Here is a 19,700-nt window from a genome sequence, read left to right on the forward strand (position 1 = left end):
GCAAGATGACTACCAGCAATGATGTCTGTATACAGTGTACAATTAACTTCTGTGGTGCAGTGTCCCTGTTTCCGGCCAATGGGCAAAAGCCCCCTCGTCCAACCCTGCGATTAAGGCCCAAACGAAATGTACAGGAACAGCAGGCTCTTCTGGCAACCCGACTGGTCACCTCACACTGAAATGCTTCACCGTCAGCGCAGGTGTGCCTAGATGTGCACCTAGGACCCCCTCTCTCAGGCTGGATGTCCCGACTGGCGACGGAGGCCTGAAGTGAAATCACCAGAGACAGCATCTCTCCCTCAGGTCTGAGCTCTTCCTCCGCCTCGTGCTTACCTGCATTCTTCTCTGGGAATCACAATAGTCTGTCTCCTTTCCTGCCAGCAGAGCTTGCTGGATTTTGTAGTTATGTCCCTTTTAAAAGTCAGTAAGCAGCTTTGTGCTGGGACTTCATATTCCAGACTCCCATTTCCTCTGCTGCTTGTTAAAGCCCTATTGATTGGTTCTTCTAACTGCTCCTTTAATTGACTTTCTTCCTCCTGCCAATAAACACTGGGGAGGAACAGAATTTGTGTGTGTGTGTGTGTGTGTGTGTGTGTGTGTGTGTGTGTGTGTGTGTGTGTGTGTGTGTGTGTGTGTGTGTGTGTGTGTGTGTGTGTGTGTGTGTGTGTGTGTGTGTGTGTGTGTGTAAAGCCCATGCTGGGACTGGCAGGCAGCTAGCTCTCCCTTCTGTGAAAAGCCTGTGTACTCGCGACGGCCAGCTTGGAGAGGTTGCAGGTGAGAGTGGGGCACTCGCTGCACAGTTTAAAGTAGAACTAAAAGCAAGATTTTTAGTGTCCCCATTGGAAGAATTCCACTTTTTCTCACTCCACTCACAATTTTGGCATTTTGTTTTACATTCACTTTCAACGATAAACAGGTAAATTGGAGAGATGTTTTATCTTCCTAATGGATACACAGGCAGCGATAACAGCTTGCAGGTGTGCTATTCATCTCCTCTCTTTCCAAAATTGGGGGGGGGGGAGGGGGCAATACTACCTTTTTAGTTTATACTTTAATGTGGTTGTCTCTAAACTGCAGCCATTGGTTTGCTTTAATCCGGCCCTTGGGGCAACATTCCTCCTGCTGACCTCAACAATAAGGGCACAATTCTGGCCACTCAACCAACAATGGGCATCCTCCAACTAAAGATTTGGCATTATCCACTCCTGCTGGCTACAGTCTGGTCCCACAAACTTTGAAGGACAGTAAACTGGCCCCTTGTTTGGAAAGGTTTTGGAAACCCCTGCTTTTAAAGCAAAAAATATATTCATTAAATTGCCCATAGACAGACGGCAGGTGGATGTGGCATTGTTCAGAGCCTTACTATTGAACATTTAATATTGCCAAGTTGGTTTTTCTGGATTTGACCCACCATACACAATACAATCTGATTGTAGAGCCTCCTTTTGGATCTACCTTCTTCTATATAGTGTAAGGGCCTGCTAAATGTGCTTCTATTTGAATGGATTGTTTATCCAAAAGAGATTTGTACAGTCAGATTGTAAAGCTTTAGGCTGACCATATACTATAAAATCTGATTGCACTGTCTCCTTTAGATCTACCATCAACTACTTGGTGCAAGGGACTACCTGGTTGATACGAATTGCTTAGGTTTAAAACATTCCCTGTAGAATCTTATAGATGTGCCCGCGTCGCGCTCGCAACCCTGCTGCGAGCTCCGTGACTGCGCCCGCAATCGGGTCACAGACATCTCCCCGTTCTGCCGAGTGACACTTTCACTGATTGTTGTTCCAGATGAAAGGGAACACAATCAGTGACGTGTCACGTGTAGCCACGCCCCCTGCAGTAAGAATCGCTTCCTAGGGAACACTTAACCCCTTCAGCGCCCCCTACAGGTTAACTCATTCACTGCCAGTGTCATTTTTATAGCACTGATCGCTGTAAAAATGACAATGGTCTCAAAAGTGTCCGATGTGTCCGCCATAATGTCGCAGTCGCGATAAAATCGCTGATCGCCGCCATTACTAGTAAAAAAAAAAAAAAAAAAAAATATTAATAAAAATGCCATAAAACAACCCCCTATTTTGTAGACGCTATAACCCTATATGTAGAAGACTACATATCTGTCTAAACTGAGGAAACAACTTTTTTTTATATATATTTTTGGGGGATATTTATTATAGCAAAAAGTACAAAATATTGCATTTATTTTTTTCAAAACGGTCGCTCTATTTTTGTTTATAGCGCGAAAAATAAACGCAGAGATGATCAAATACCACCAAAAGAAAGCTCTATTTGTGGGAAAAGTCAATTTTGTTTGGAAACCACGTCGCCCGAGCGCCCAATTGTCAGTTAAAGCGACGCAGTGCCAAATCGCAAAAAGTGGCCCGGTCACTTAGCAACAAAATTGTCCGGGCTGAAGTGATTGATTAATATTTAGCCTGACATTAATTTATCGTATGTGTGTATCTGTGTATGGACTGGGTGGATGTCCTGCGAGTCATTCAGTGTTTGCAGCTGAAGTGCAAAGGTTATTTGCTTTTCCTATGCGACTCCTGGGATTTGTCAACAAAACATTACCTCCTCCAAAATGCTTCAATCCAATCAACCTGCCTGCTGTCTGTCAAGGTTGTATGATTGCACATACAATCGGAGCTCCAAGTGTTGGTGGCAATAGCTTTTCATTTTATATTGGAAGTGGAGAATTGTCACCTTATGTCAGCGCTCAATCTTTTCAGGTAAAGTGGAAGGGGTTTCTGCTTCTCTAATTTCACTTCAGTAGCCTAAATGTATGCGTATTTCATCTACTGTGTATTGTGGGACAAGAACATTGGCAATACCAGTATGAAGAAAACTGATCTTGCTTTTAATTGTGCGTGTGTTTTTTTTATTTTTTTTCGAATTTAGATCCTCTTTTTAAACCGGAGAGGTCATGGACTACTTGATGAATGTGTTCAAGATTCTGATTAGTTGTAAGATTATGTGAGGGAAAAATTGATTTGTTTGATATTTAGGAACACAAATTTGATTTAGATGAGCAAAAGTTTTTGATGAGAGAAAACTTGTTTTATTGACCTGACCCCCTGTTTTGATATTTTTTTTGATATTTAAAGAACACTGATACGCTAAAACGCTTTTTCAAAAATGTTGAAAAACTCACCGCAAAGCTACTGGCGTTTTTTTTATAAAGTCCAGTGTGCATGAGGCCTTAATGTTGACTGAATTCATGGGGTAAAACTATTTTGCTTTGGTAATTTTGTGCACTTATGCCAAAATCCTGAAAAAAAAAATTCACACTGAAGCGATCACGTGTGTGTGTGTGTGTGTGTGTGTGTGTGTGTGTGTGTGTGTGTGTGTTTTTTTTTTTTTTTTTTTTAAACTATTACTACAGTGGGTGGGTTTCTTAAGTCGAGCTGCAGTATCTTAGACCCCTTTCACACTGAGGTGTTTTTCAGGTTCTTGGGCTAAAAATGGCACCTGTAAAGCTCCTAAAAAACACCTCCCCTGCAGTCAGTGTGAAAGCCAGAGTGCTTTCACAGAGTGGGGCGATGAGCTAGCAGGACATAAAAAAAAACAAAAAAAAAACAAAATGGTCTTGCAAGCAGTATCTTTGGGGAGGTGGAGTAGCATACGCCACTCCTAAACCACCCCTGCCCTTTCAATCTTCCAGTGCGGCAGAGGTTATTAGAACGCAGTAGCGGTCACTGAAACTTATTTAGAGTGCCCAGCTCCTCCATTAAAGTAAGTTGTTACTACAGCTGCTCTGAATGAAACGCAATGTAGGATGGGCAGATGATTGAAAGGCCCCCCCCCTAATATATTCATAGGTCATATTAAATTCATAGAGGCTGTAGTACCAGATGCTGTCAACGGTGGAGCGTGGCAGAATGGGCGTGCAGTGTTGGTCCCCGCCACACTGGAAGATTATGAAAGTGGGGGGCATCGGAGGGAGAAGACGTCTACTAAACTAGGAGACAGAAGCGAAAGGCACACTGAATGTATATAGGGCCAGATTCTCAGAGGAGATACGCCGTTGTATCTCTGAGTCTGGCCGGTCGTATCTATGCGCCTGATTCTTAGAATCAGTTACGCATAGATTTCCCTTAGATCCGACAGGCGTAAGTCTCTTACGTCGTCGGATCGTAACTGCATATTTACGCTGGCCGCTAGGGGCGTGTACGGTGATTTACGCGTCAAAATATGTAAATCAGCTAGATACGCGAATTCACGAACGTACGCCCGGCCGACGCAGTACAGTTACGTCGTTTACGTTAGGCTTTTCCCGGCGTAAAGTTACCCCTGCTATATGGTGGCGTAAGTGCGGCGTACCAATGTTAAGTATGGCCATCGTTCCCGCGACAAAACTTGAAAATTTTACGTCGTTTGCGTAACCTGTCCGTGAAAGGGGCTGGACGTAATTTACGTTCACGTCAAAACCAATACGTCCTTGCGGCGTATTAGGAGCAATGCACACTGGGAGATTTCCACGGACGGCGCATGCGCCGTCCGTGAAAAACGTCAATCACGTCGGGTCACAGAACATTTAAATCGCGCCCCCCTGTTCCAAATTTGAATTAGGTGGGCTTACGCCGGCCTATTTACGCTACGCTGCCGCAACTTACGGAGCAAGTGCTTTGAGAATACAGCACTTGCCCGTTTAAGTTGCGGAGGCGTAACGTAAATAGGTTACGTTACACCCGCACAAAGATGCGCGCACCTACAAGAATCTGGCCCATAATGGGTAAACTTAGACTTTAAACTGTTTGCTGGTACAGCTGGGTACATTGGTGTTCTTGGACATTAGGCTATTTTCCAATTGTCAGTCATCACTCTCTTTATAAGCCCTGTGTAATCTTCTCAGTAACAATCATGATTTCAGATGTTTTACTTGTTGGTCTGTTTTTCTATAATCAAGCTAGTAAGTAATTCTGTTGTATCTACTAGCTGAACATGTACAGGGGTATCCACCCAAATGCCCATCACTGATCCTGAGCATTGCTTTTAGTAGCTGGATTGTGGGGGACTTATGTAAAACGGCAGTATATATGGAGAAAAGGTCATGTATGCCTTGTACACACAAGAGGAATTTCTGATTAAAAGTCTGGACGTTTTTCATCAAATTCCTATCTATAGGATTTTTTTCCGTCGGAGTTTGGAAATGGAACATGTTTGGGAAATTATGATCGTCTGTGTGGAACTCCGACAGAGAAAAAAACACGCATGCTCAGAATCAAGACGACGCATACTCTGAAGCATTGAACTTAATTTTTCGTGGCTCATTGTAGTGTTTTACGTCACCGTGTTTTGGACGGTCAGAATTTAGTCTGACAGTGTGTATGCAACACTGATGGAAGACAGCTTGAACGGAATTCTGACAGAAAATTCCATCAGATTTTAGCCCATAGGAAATTCCTATAGTGTGTACAGGGCATTAGAATGTGCTTGACAACAGTGCAGTTGTGCATTCTCGCAAGATTTAGGATGCATTTGTCAGGAAGCTTTAATTTAGGCTTGGTGTTGTCACTGCCTGGTGGAAGACTGAGTTTAGGCCAGTTCTGCCAGGGTGGTACTGGTGGAGAGCCAATAATAAGTTTGCCTTTAAGGTACAAATGGACATGACTAGAATTTGACTTATTCAACCAGATCTGTAATGTACTCGCAGACACTACTAGCGGGGAGATCGCTGTAGAAATGGCGATGGGACAGGTTGTTCAGTGTAAAATGCCGGTTGCTGTTTTCCCGTGAATCAAATGGGGTTTGTAGCATTCGTCTCTCCCTGGTCTCCGGTCTCCTCCTCACATGAGCTGAACACAAACTCAGTTGAACGGTTGTAAGGCCATTACATTTTTTTTAGAATAATTAGTTTTTTGTCCTTTTTTAAGGGCCCATTCGCACTAGAAACTGCACATCTATTGCTCGTTTTTTCCTTGCACGTATGCATGCATTTGATGTGCATTTATAGGTGTGTGTTGGCATGCATTTTTTAATCTGCATTTGTTCTGTGAAGTCACTTCCTCATTTTTCTCTGTGCTGTGTGTTTTTGTGAGCGCCTTTTTGTGGTGCAAAAAAATGCAGCATGTTATACTTTAACTGCACTGCAATAATAACTATTCCCATAGGATTACCTTGATTTTGGACTGTCTGTGCAGTTAGAGTGCAGTCCAAAATGCATTAACTGCATTCCACTGTGTTGGATGTAAATAGGCCAAAATGTTGCTTTATTCACTGTAAAACCTTGATCTACACATGGGCACATATAAAGTTGTGATTTTTGTTTGCAGGCTGCTAGAGATTGACAGTAAATCACTGCGATCTGTCAATGGATCAAGAAGAAATAGCGGGTCTTCCTTGGTGTCCAGCTCCTCGGCATCCAGTAATCTCAGCCACCATCAGGAGGAGGATTCCTGGTTGCTCTGGGGACGTATTGTCAATGAGTGGGAAGAGGTGTACAGGAAGAAAGAGAAACCGATCAAGGTAGGGCTGATTCCTATGGTCATTAATATTTGATTTATTTTTATTTTTCTTGCTGTGTTTTTTTTTTTTTGTCACTTTAAGGTAAGTTAATGGGCTTCTCTTTCAAACTAGAAGATAAAGTTGGGTCATAATTTGCATAATTTTCTTTAATAACGAACTACATTTCCAAAAATGTAGAAGTTCCACTTTAGACAGCTTTTATATGTCCTAGTAACTGTGGTCCAGTAGTACAGTGTGAGCTGTGATTAACCCCTTTCTGCCCAGCCCCTGTTTTTTTTTAACATGGTCCTTTACACTCAAGATGGGAAGCACTGTCCCGTCATGTGACCAATTTTGTTGGCTGTCACAGTGGTCACATGATCGGAAGACAGTCCCTCTGACTCCCAATTTCTGCTAGAGACAGGGAGCTGTCTGACAGCTTGGTCACTGTGCTGGGAGTGTGCAGTAAGCGTGCCGTCAGCACAGATAACTAGGCCGCCCATAGATGAATGTGTGGTGTGTGAAAAAAATGTATAAATAAATATATATATATATATATATATATATATATATATATATATATATATATATATATATATATATATATATATATATATATATATATATATATATATATACTCACACACACTTATTATGTATGTGTGTGTGTATATATTTATTTTTTGGTCAAAAGTGTATCACACCAGGAATTCTTTCAGCTTCTTTTAAAATGAATGTATAGTGATTTTTGTTTTATAAAACATTTTTAAAAACTTGTAAGAGGGGGGGAAAAACATTCACGTTTAGCTTTTCAATGATATCGGCACCTCTCCATCTCACCCTCGGCTCCTTTTTATGGTAGTGATTCTGAAGTGATATTGTGTTTTTCTTTTTCTTTTACATGCTCTGATTGTTTTATTGATAATTTGTCATGTTGCAATGGTACTTGGTAGTAAGCAGTGTCTTTGTTTTAGGAACTGGTCAGAAAAGGAATACCACATCACTTTCGTGCCATTGTATGGCAATTATTATGCAATGCTCAAAATATGCCAATCAAAGAGCAGTATTCCGAGCTCTTGAAAATGACCTCACCGTGTGAAAAGCTCATCCGAAGGGACATTGCAAGGACGTATCCAGAGCATGATTTCTTCAAAGAGAAGGACAGCTTGGGGCAAGAAGTTCTCTTCAATGTCATGAAGGTTGGTATTAGTTGGAATATTTAACTTGGGGGGAAAAAAAGCTGCAAATAGGTTTTAGTGCAGGAAAGGTGATTGTTATGTTGGAAGCTGGTAATCTCTATATACATTATGTAATATTTTCTTAGGCCAGTAGCAATCAGGACAGGTTTACTGAACTGCCTGTCTGATTCTATTGAGACCTGTGATGCAGAGGTCAGAACTGGGCCTTGTAAAGATGACTGTTACGGGATTCCTCCAAAATTCACAAATTGAGCTATTGGAATTTTCTTTCTTTGAAGAGATAAGTATAGAGTTCTGTAGTCTAGCTGCATCAGATATTGGTATATGATTTCTAAAACTGGACTATGTGTTTTTAATAAGGCCAGTTTTATATTCTCTGAAGGTTTTCCGTTGCCATTGGGCTTCATTTACGTGGACGTAAAACTTTTATGGTTATTGCACGGAGAAGTTCCTTTGTAATGATCAATAAAATACTTGTGCATAGATGCATTTAAATGTGTGTAAAGAGGCGTATGCATACCTAATTTTGTTTTTATGATACTTTTACCCCCACCCCAAAACCCCCCCCCCCCCCCCAGACTCGTTTCACACTGTCAGACTCTAGCAACAGATCTGCCTGTTCGGCGGGGAATTTCTCTGCTGATCCCACAGAGCAGGCAGGTGACTGGTCTGTGCCCACTCCTCTGATGCAGAGCAGACACGGACACAGCCTGCTTTCCTCTATGGGCAGCTGGATGTACACAGACTACCTGTTGTTTTTTTTTTATTTTTTTAACATCCGCCTGTCATCTGATCCGCCAAACTGATTGTCTGCCTGTTTTTTAGCGGATAGGATCGGATGTTGATGGGTGTAAACGGACACGTCTGCTTGCCGAAGGCAATGGATGGTCTGATCTGGTCCACCTGAAAAACTGACGCACAGACCCGATCGGTCTGCTAGTGTGAAAGGGGACATAGACTTAATTTACATGCTTACAAACGCGTATACATGCGTTTTATACATATAAAGTGCATGTTCTTGGACACACACACTTAGATTCTGTGTTATGGATCTGAATGCAGTGCATGTTTACACACCTGTGTGACTCCATTGAAAGCAATGCAGCAGTGTTCGATCCTTAATGAAAATAAAAACGCTTGTACATGTGTTTTTTTTTTTTTGTTTTTTTTTTTGTTTCATTTTTTAAATGCAGCCTAGGTTTTTCAGCAACAGGTTCACTTTTTTCCTGGCCGTAACAGATACTTGTACAGCCCTGGCCAAAAGTTTTAAGAATTATACAAATATTAATTTTCACAACTCCTGCGGCCTCTGTTTTTATGATGACACTTTGCATATACTCCAAAATGTTATGAAGAGTGAACAGATGAGTTGTAATTAATTACAAAGTCCCTTTTTGCCATGAAAATGAATGTGTTCCCCCAAAAAAATGTCCACTGCGTTTTTAGCCCTGCCCCAAAGGATCAGCTGACAAGTCAGTGATTCTCTCATTAACACAGGTGTCCGTGTTGACAAGGGCAAGACTGAAAATCGCTCATAATGCTGATTGAGTTAGAATGACAGACTGGAAGCCTTAAAGTGAGGGTGGTTCTTGGAATCATTGTTTTTCCTCTGTTAACCTTGGTTACCTGTGAGAATACGTGCAATCATTGCTTTGCACAAAAAAGGATTCACAGGCAAGGATAGTGCTGCTACTGAGATTGCACCTGAATCAACCATTTATTGGATCAACATTCAACAAGGACTTCAAGGAGAGAGGTTTAATTGTTGTGAAGAAGGCTTCAGGGAGCCCAAGAAAGACCAAGTGCCAGGACCGTCTCCTACAGTTGATTCAGCTACAGGATCCGGGCACCACCAGTGCAGGGCTTGGTCAGGAATGGCATTACATCCGCAAGCACAGTGAGGGAAAAACTTTTGGAAGATGGCCTGATGTTGAGAAAGGCAGCAAAAAAAACACTTCTCTCCAAGAAAAACATCAGGGACAGACTTATATTCTGCAAAAGGTACAGGTATTGGATTACTGAGGACTGGGGTAAAGTTGTTTTCTCTGATGAATTACCTCTCGGATTGTTTGGGGCATCCGTAAAAAAAATAACCTTGCCCAGAGAAGAAAAGATGAGCGCTGCCATCAATGTTATGTCTTGCCTACAGTACAGCACCCTAAAACCATTCATGTGTGGGGCTGCTTCAAAGCCAGGGGGGAGTGGGCTCACTCTCAATTTTGCCTAATACAGCCATGGATAAAGAATGGTACAAAAGCATCCTCAGAGAACAACTTCTCCCAACCATTCAAGGACAGTTTGATGACCAATGCCTTTTCCAGCATGATGGAGCACCTTGTCATAAGGCAAAAGTGATAACTAGTTGGCTTGGGAAACAAAGTTTTTGGCTCAATGGCAGGGGCGTGACTAGAACCTTTAGGGCCACGGTGCAAGAAACCATGATGGAGGGGGGGCCCTTCCTGACACCCCCCTTCCATCCAAACCCGGGGCTTCCAATTTTGGAAGGGTGTCCATGGATATCCTCCCAGAACTCTGCCTCCCATATGCCCCCTGGGACGTGCAATCACAGCGACTCTTTACCATGTGATTAGCTGATCACATGTAAATGGACTTTGGTATTGGCAGCCCTTTCCTCCCATGCTGTGTCTGTGTAAGGAAAGGAGAGGCGTTGACTGCCAAGCATGTCAGTAAATTGTTTACATTGATAATCGGTGCTGCTGCCTCTCAGTACCGCCTATCGGTGCTGCATTTCAGTGCCGCCTATCAGTGCTCATCAATTCCGCCTCTCCTGTGCGCCTATGAGTGCCCATCAGTGGCGACTTTGAGTGTCCATAAATGCCCATCAGTGCCGCCTATTGGTACCACAGACCATTGCTCATAAATGCTGCCTGCCTCTTTTGCACGGCTCTGAGCGGAGAGCGTCTCTCGTTCAGCTCAGACCCAACAGTTCTCCCTGCTCCCTGCTCCCTCCTCCCCCTCTCACACGGTATGACACAGCCAATCTGCTCCTTCTTCCCCTCCCCTCTTCTGTGTGTACCACGGAGGCGTAAGCTCGTTGCCTTCACACTTGACTTCCTGCAAAAGCACACACAGAAGGGGGAGAAGGAGCAGATTGGCTGTGTCATCCTGTACCAGAGAGGGAGGGGGGAGCAGGGAGAACTGTTGGCTCTGAGCTGTATGAGAGATATGCTCGTGGCTCAGAGTCGTTGGACTAGCAACCCTGCTGGGGCCTCCGACAGCGGAATGCCATGGCCCAGTCGCAAATGCGACTGCTGCGACCCTGGCAGTTCCATCATTGGTCCATGACCATGGAACTCCACTGAAGGTGATTGACAGCATGCCAGGGCAAACTGTGGAGGTCTTGAAAAAGAAGGGTCAATACTGCAAATATTGTTTCTTTGCATAAACTTGATGTAATTGTCAAAGGTTTTTGGTACATATAAAATGCTTGTAATTCTACTTCAGTATACCATAGTAACATCTGAATAAAAGCTCTAAAAGCACTGAAGCAGCAGACTTTGTGAAAATGTATTTGTCATTCTCAAGACTTTTGGCCAGGGCTGTAGTTGCTTTCATTGTGAAGGGGGAGGAGCTAATGAACCCCTGTAGACACCCCAAGACACCTGTCAACATCCCAAATGCAATGAAGAAAGAAATTAACCCAGCGTTGGCTTTATAGGCAGGTTAGGGGAGTGTGACAAAGTAATAAAAGGTCTAAAATACTTTTATATTATGTGACAAATAAACCATTTCCCAAGAGGGGACAATAAAACACATAAAAGCATAGTGTGATAACAAAACAAGCACCCAATTCGTGAGGTGGGTTGACGCACCGAGCCGGCCAGGATGGAATAATGACCCAACAGGCTTCAAGATGTTCACAGCTGAGCCTGAACCAAGCGCGTTTCGTAAAATATTTTGTATATTCCTTCAGGGGAGAAGAAAAGGTTGCACAAAATCTGTAGATACAATAAAGAAACTGTCAATACAATATTCAATAGGTAAGGTTAACAGATGGACCAGAATATGGCAGGATCAAAATGCACACTTATTCAATATTTATATAGATTAAAAAAAATACAACAAACAATATTTGACTTTGTAAAGAAATAGATAAAGCAAGAAGCAAACATATTCAAATTCTTGGGGGTTCGGTCATGTAGCCAAAAAGAAAAAGCTGTATATTCGAGGATCCTCTTTGCATCATTAAGTCGACGGGATCAAGTTCATAACAGACTTGGAACCTTCTTATTGAACTACCATGTGGTCTTAAAGGGGTTGTAAAGGAAAAAAAAAGATTCCCTAATTAGCTTCCTTTACCTTAGTGCAGTCCTCCTTCACTTACCTCATCCTTCCATTTTGCTTTTAAATGTCCTTATTTCTTCTGAGAAATCCTCACTTCCTGTTCTTCTGTCTGTAACTCCAGGGAGAAAAACACAAGATAGTACAGCGCTATAATATTGATGACCACCAAAAAAATGTCAATTACAAACAAATGAGGTGAAATACTATGTGACAACAAAAAAACTTGAAAGATTGTAGAGTAAAACATGAATAAAAAAATCATCCAAATGTGTAAAACAGTTCATGAGTGATTCTTCATAGGTGAAATGTCATATGTGACTGAAGTAGGAAATCCTCCACCAAAAGGGACACCGGATAAGTGAGAATGTAATCTCCTTACCAAAAGAAAAGACCGGATTTGCAGCGGTCTTATGAGGCCCAGGGATGTTTATAACTAGTCTTCCCAAAAAGACTGTTTCAGGGACTGGAGAAATCCAAGGGACTGGTTCCGGCTCAAATGTGCTCCAGCAATCAATTGGCGATATAACCACCCATGCAATGAAAAGTAATAGGATACCACATAGTGCGTTACTGTATAACAGGGGGGTTTATTGAAAAACAGATGTGCACTTACAGTTGAGTATAATGCAGCACATATGGGATATAGTGTAATAGGAGAGGATAGCGAGTCCTCCTCTGTCTGCTTCAAACACCGTTGTCACGTGTCTCCGTGTAGTGTGATGACGTCACCCAGCTAAGCCACACCAGGGAGAAAACCTTGCATTACTGTGGTGTGGAGAAGGCCTCTAGAGGGGGCGAGCAGGAGAGTCAGGACGCTCTCTACTTTGCAGATAGAGAAAGGAGCTGTGTGTTAGTGGGCGTCCTGACACTCCTGCTTGCCCCCTCCACAGGCTTTCTCCACACCAGGGAGAAAGCCTTGCATTACGGTGTGTAGATACAGACAGAAGAACAGGAAGTGAGGATTTCTCAGAAGAAAGAAGGACATTTTAAAAGCAAAATCGAAAGCTGAGGTAAGTGAAGGAGGACCGCACTAAGGTAAATTAAGCTATTTAGGGAAGTTTTTTTTTTTTTAACCTTTTACAACCCCTTTAAGGACCAATCTTATAATAAATTCAAACCAGAAGAGGAAAAGAGGATCAAAGATCGCAAAGGATATAGAAAGATGCACACTTAATCATCATTTTATCATTGTACATGATGATTACTTGTAAGTGTGCATTTTGATCGGCCATATTCTGGTCCATGTGTTAAACTTACCTATTGATTATTGTATTGACTGTTTATTGTATCTATAGATTTTGTGCACCCCTTTCTTCTCCCCTGAAGAAGAAATATAGAAAACATTTTCCGAAACGTGTTGGTTCGGGTTCAGCTGTGAACACCTTGAAGCCTGTTGGGCCATTCCACCCTGGCCAGCTTGGTGCTCCAGCCCACCTTATGAATTGGGTGCTTGTTTTGTTATTTTATCATCACGCTACGCTCTTATGTATTTTATTGTCCTTTCTTGTGAAATACTTTTGTTGTGTGACAAACGTTTTTTATGTTATACCTTGTATTACTTTTTCACACTCCCCTAACCTGCCTATGACGTTCACATAGTTGCTTTCATTCCACGACCTCTCCATTCATCAGGGGAAACATGAAAAGAGCCATCCGTCCTGCTATACTTGCAGCTTACATAGGGCCTTGTCTCTTTGCCTTCATTGTGAGGATGATGAAGGCAGGAAAGTACAAGCAGCTGCAAGGACCAATACTACAGTGAACATTAAGTGTGTAGCCAAACCGTTTTAACTTTGGATTCAAGAAGTACATTCCATTTCTATTCGCTTTCTTTCCAAGAGACACAGCAGGATATAAGAAAAAGTCTTCCCATATTAAAGTATATCCCTTTTTAGACAGTTGCCACCAAAACAAGAATCCCCATTCAAAAGTTTTCTCTTTTACACACTATACCAGTGACAGACAACATTTTTAATTTTTGGATTCTGTTCATGGACCAAGACAAATGGAGGTTTACATGCCCAACGGGCACACAGATGGCAATAAGACGGGAAGATGGGTTCTAGCCCCCCTTCACACTGTCTAAAGTTAAATAAAATCTAAATATGCAGCACTTCTCTAACTCATGTACTCCAAAAAAAAAATCTAATTTTACTTAAACACAATTGGTTTTACCAACAAGATAAATAAGTGATAACAATAGCACCCCTAAAAAGATTTTATCACATGTATGCATAAAATGTGTTCAAATCCCAAAATATTACATATGACTTGTGCAAAAACACATGAACATTCTCAAAGCGATGAATGAAAAGTCTGAATTGTGCATGTTTGAGAACTTCATTCGTGTCCTACACCACCCGTCTCCTAGTGTATCACTTCATAACACCACAGTGATGTTCGGATGTGGCCTCACCTATTCAGGTGCACCTCCGTGTACAAAAGAGGTCAAGCACAGCATAAAACGCATTCATTTTTGAAGAGTCGAGTGATGGTCAGTAAGGGGGTGTACAGGGCCTGCCATGGCAAAACTCCTGAAGAAATTGCTATTTGACTGGCTTTGTCCAACTTGAGCAAGCTATAAATGATCTAAAGAAAAGTTCAGATTCCCTTATTTTTATACTTATTCTGGATCAGCAACTTTAGAAAGCATTTGTCGGAGCTTAATCATGACTGGTGGGAAGCTAGCATCTCAAAATGAGAGTTGAGCAATGGCGGCTGCGGTGATTTGCACAAGCCAGAATCTCTAAGGGCCTCTATTGTGTACAGATTGGTTGTACATATGGTGTTGACTTTTGCAAGATAATCTAAAAACTTGTATACCCTGATATGGGCAGTTTCATGGTGGTTTCTTCTGAGCTGTTTGTAATTATTTCCTTGTTTTATCCACATGGAAAAATAGTTTAATGCAAGATTTTTTTGTATTTTTTTTTTTTTTTTTGTATTAAGGCATATTCCTTAGTGGATCGTGAAGTGGGCTACTGCCAAGGAAGTGCTTTTATTGTGGGACTTCTACTTATGCAGGTAAGATTCATGGCTTCTTATGTGCAAAAAGAACGCAAAGATATGTATATCGTAATTCATTACCCTACTAATGGTTTTCTTTAGCCATAAACTGACAGTCCACCTTTCAAAGCTTAGGATACTGATATTTACATTGGCCACTTGCTGTTGTATTTCTATATTTAATTTTAAATTTGTCCTAACTGATCACATGTGCGTCACTATAGCAATTACAGATGAAACCGAGGCTAAAATGGCAGCTTCCTTGTCTGTAGAAGGGTTTACGTCTACTTTAAAGGGTACATTCACTTTTTTTAAATGATAAATGATTTTTTTTGCATTTTTTTTTGTTTTTTTCTTTGCTGCAGGAGCCTGAAAAGAATTGCACCAGTGTTTAGCAGATTGCTGATGCCATGCATGTCTCCTGCACACGGTCAGTGTATCCTGTTAGCTTGTAGATCTCAATGAACTACAAAGGCACAGTGGTAGTGCAGCGAGTATCGACTTGGCTGTACAGCTAAGCCGATACACTGACAGTGTGCATCACTATGAAACAAACCAGTGTTCACCAACAGGCATTGTTGTTGTCATCCTTAAAGGATAAGTTCACCTTTGGGAACATGTTGCATGTTCCATCTGATTTTAGGGTGTAACATGTTCCCAGCTCTGCAGTTGCTGCCCGCCCCCCTCCCTGAAGCAGCAATACGGGGAGAAGTTCCCTGAACTAGCTGTCACTATTTGAAAATGGCACGGCCGTGTCTCCATGTATCTGCATGAACTACAAGGCCCTGACATCCTGTTCAAATTGCATGCGTTTATTTGCAGTGCAATTTGAGCCCATTAATTTTGTATGGGCTCAAATTGCATCACAAAGTATCGGTACTTGTTGGCCCGTACTTGACCTGAAAGTATCGGGGCTCCTACTCTCTGATTAGAAAAAAAGGGTATCTGTGCACCCCTAGCAAAAATGCTCAAACGCCAAATAAGAAACACGCATGCAGGAATGTGAGTTTCTGCCACACAGATGTGAATGGGTCTTGACAGCCGAGTGTCTCCATTCACTCCCTCCTATGTACTTGTATAAAGCTGGCCATACACTATGCATTTTGATTGTGCAATCTCTGTATAATTTCCTTTTAGATTTGCCAAAACTATATAGTGGGAGGACCCATCTACCTATCCAATCACTCTGTATCCAATCAGGCAGACCCTTGTACTACATAGTCGATGGTAGAGCTAAAGGGGATTATGCAGTCAGATTGTATAGTGTATAGTGAGCTAGCTGTACAGGACCCAGTACACACTTCTCCTGTTTTCAATACAGTTCAGTTCATATAGGCTGTTATTTGATTGCTCGGCTCAGCTCCTGCACACTCTGCCAAATGAACGATCTATGCAAAATAAAAGTTAAGGTAGAAAAAAAGATGCCTGTGTATTTAGAGAGAACAGTAATCACTGATTGTGTTTTAAAAACGTGCACCTGCAGAGGTGGGTTGTAGTGATCTGCTGGAGTAGAATGGGTGATGATGATTGCTCCTTCCTGTGTCACGTCCTTGGGTCCATCCAGGAAGTAATAGAGTTTTTTTTTTATACAACAATCAGACACTGAGGTAAGGGCTGTGTAGGATAAATGGAAAGCTTTTATTTTTATTTTTATTCTGGCATCTGACTCTATTATTGTTGTGCGTAACTTGCCCCCTTTTTATGTTGCGATCCTAGAGGGTCACATACATTTTCCACCAATGACTGTAAAAGTTTACAATTTTTTTATGATTCAGCAATGGAAGAGTGCGTTTGACAGGTTACAACACTGCCTTTGATATGATGGGGCTTTATATCACTCCATTCCATTGCTGGCAACCTGGGGCCCTCCAGCTGTTGAACTACATTTCCCATGAGGCATTGCAAGGCTGGCAGTTACAATTACTCCCAGAGGCATGATGGGACTTGTAGTTCTGCAACAGTTGGAGGGCCTCAGGTTGCCTACCCCTGCTCTATCCTCTTCTCTCTTGTGAATGCTCTTCTATTTTCCCCCTCTCCATAGATAAGTCATATATATATATATTTTTTTTTTTTATTATTCCAACGAGCGATGACTTTATCCTCCCATCCACAAATTCGATGTGGGTGGGGGAATTCTCCCCACTGTCTTTTGTATTCTAGCGGTGGGGCAGTCTCCTTCTGCTGTCAGAATACACTGATCAGTGCTGCTGACTTTAAATGGTGGCGCAGATCGAGGAGGAAAACGAGACATGCTGCTTGTATGCGATTTGATTGGTCGGTAGATCGACTTCTGTACGTGGATTGAAATTTGTCTGATTTCTGCTGAACCAGTTGCATTTCCGGTTTTAGTTGTTCTATTACACTTGTTCTCTCTCTTTGCACCGCTGTAGGGACAGAACCATAATACGACTTTTTCTTTATCCAATTTGTGATTATTATTATTTTTGGACAGGGAATAAGCCTTTAAACCTTCTGCTATTAAATTTCCCCTGCAACTTGGGTTAACCTCAGAGGCACAGAAAAGGGTTGTACATTTTCTCTGTAGACAAGAGAAATTATCCTTTGAACACATTTTTAGGTTTAAGATTGTTAATAAAGCAGAGGACTGTTCACCCCAGCTGCTGACTTTACAAAAAAATAACACTTACCTGTCCAGCATGCCCGCAAAGTCGACAGAGGACGACGAGCTTCACTGCCTGGTTGCCTACTGCGCATGCACGGTGCGCCGTCACTGGTCCCCGCTCTCTCCTGGGAACACTTTGTTTCCCAGAAGACAGCCGGGGGGTGGGGCTTCTGGGGGACGGTGACAGGAAAGGGCGTGACTCCCACAGGAGTCAATACCCGGAAGTGGTGCAAATACCAAATACCTATCTGCACCCCCTCCCCCCTGAAAGGTGTCAAATGTGACACCGGAGGGGGGGTTCCGAAAAGCAGAAGTTCAACTTTTGGGTGGAACTCCGCTTTAATCTGCACAATGAGTGACTCAACAGTTTTTTTTTCCCTCTGTCCATGTTTATGTGTATAATTGGATTAGTTGGCATTGCATTAATAATGGTTTAGGGTAGACTTGCACCAGGTGCTGCGGGACTGCATTGGGTGGCTATTTAAGTGCAGTCCCTCCCTACCCCCTCCGCTAGACGAGGAAAAAACTGCTTTGTCTTTGATGTGGCCAGTTTACGTCACTGTGAAAAAGAGGAATCGCCGCTCTAAGATACTAAACAGAAAGTCTCCTCACCTGATCCAAAGCCAAGGGTGCTGGCAATGCATGGAATGATGTAAAATGAAGGAAAAACTTTCTGGACAGCCGCACTCCAAAAATAAATTGCTTTTATTGTAAAATCAAAAAAACATACAAAGAATGCCACAGCAGCCGGGGTAAAAAGCTAATGTGTTTGACACCAAACTTTAGTGCTTATTCATAGCTTACCATGAATAAGCACTAAAGTTTGGTGTGAAACGCGTCCGCTTTTTACCCCGTCCGCTGTGGCATGCTTTTTGTGTGTTTTTTTTTTTTTCCCTTTATTTTGCAGTTTACGCCACTGTGTTGTGGTAGTGTGCTGAGGGTGTTTAAAGCGGAGGTTCACCCAAATAACATTTATATTAGACCAACTTCTTTATACTTCTAACATGTACAGCCCGCATTTTTTTTTTTATGCTGTACATACAGTATAACCTATATTTGCAATCTGGCTTCCGGGTACTTCTCCCCGCGGGAGTAGGCGTTTCTATGCTGAGGAGGAATGTCCTCTGGGAGTTCACCCAGATGGTTGACATCCTTTCAGAAAAAGTTCCCCCGGCGGATAAGGCCCCGCCCCCCGTATTGTGTAGGCGAGTCGCAGCGTTTCCGAAAGAAGCCGAACATGCAGAGCTGCGAGCCGGCTCTATACGGCGCCTGCGCACCGACTAGGAGCGGTGTAGAGCTTCTTCATGTTCGGCTTCTTTTGGAAATGCCGTGACTCGTGACGCACCTACGCAATATGGGGTGCGGGGCTTTATCCGCCGGGGGGGAACTTTTTCTGAAAGGACGTCAATCATCTGGGCGACCTCCCAGAGGACATTCATCCTCACCATAGAAAAGCCTACTCCCGCGGGGAGAAGTACCCAGAAGCCAGATTGCAAATATAGATTATACGGTATGTACAGCGTAAAAAAAAAAAAATGCGGACGGTATATGTTGGAAGTATAAAGAAGTTGGTCTGATATAGATGTTATTTGGGTGAATCTCTGCTTTAAGAACTGAAAAGAACTGCTTTTTCCAGCACAGCGCAATCTCCACAGGCTGGTTGTTTGAACTTTATTAAATGGCAGTGTGTGACATTTCAATAAAATTTGTTAAGGAAAAAAAAAAAAAGTGAACGGTGTGTTTCGGGATCAGTGCATTGGCACTGTACACCGTGTTGTAATGCAATGGCTGGTGTGAGCAGAACCTTAGTGTTTACTAGGAAAACACTGTGTTGCACAGAATTACATTTTGTATCGGTTTGCATTTTTATTTTCTATTCTAGGATAACCTTTTACTATTTAACTGGTTCTATTTACATCTTTCAGATGCCTGAGGAAGAAGCTTTTTGTGTGTTTGTAAAATTAATGCAAGACTATCGACTAAGGGAGCTTTTTAAACCCAGCATGGCTGAGTTAGGCCTCTGTATGTATCAGTTTGAATGCATGATTCAGGTAAGTCAAGTCGTATTGTATAAATGAGAGTACATCTGTACAATTCTTTGTGCCATCTGTTAT

The 19,700-nt window shown here is 42.3% G+C and overlaps 1 protein-coding gene across 5 annotated transcripts in view; it reads left to right on the forward strand.

The window, feature by feature from the left end:
- EVI5 (ecotropic viral integration site 5) overlaps positions 1 to 19,700 on the forward strand; it is a 238,470-nt gene that overhangs the window by 82,217 nt on the left and 136,553 nt on the right. For all 5 annotated transcript variants that reach the window (XM_040360028.1, XM_040360023.1, XM_040360025.1 and 2 more), the window contains 4 exons: positions 6,282 to 6,474; positions 7,428 to 7,652; positions 14,907 to 14,981; positions 19,512 to 19,637. In XM_040360028.1, coding sequence (XP_040215962.1) covers positions 6,282 to 6,474; positions 7,428 to 7,652; positions 14,907 to 14,981; positions 19,512 to 19,637 — 619 coding nt within the window. The remainder of the gene's footprint in view (positions 1 to 6,281; positions 6,475 to 7,427; positions 7,653 to 14,906; positions 14,982 to 19,511; positions 19,638 to 19,700) is intronic.

This window comes from Rana temporaria, chromosome 7 (genome assembly GCF_905171775.1).
Source record: "Rana temporaria chromosome 7, aRanTem1.1, whole genome shotgun sequence".
Lineage (NCBI taxonomy): Eukaryota > Metazoa > Chordata > Amphibia > Anura > Ranidae > Rana > Rana temporaria.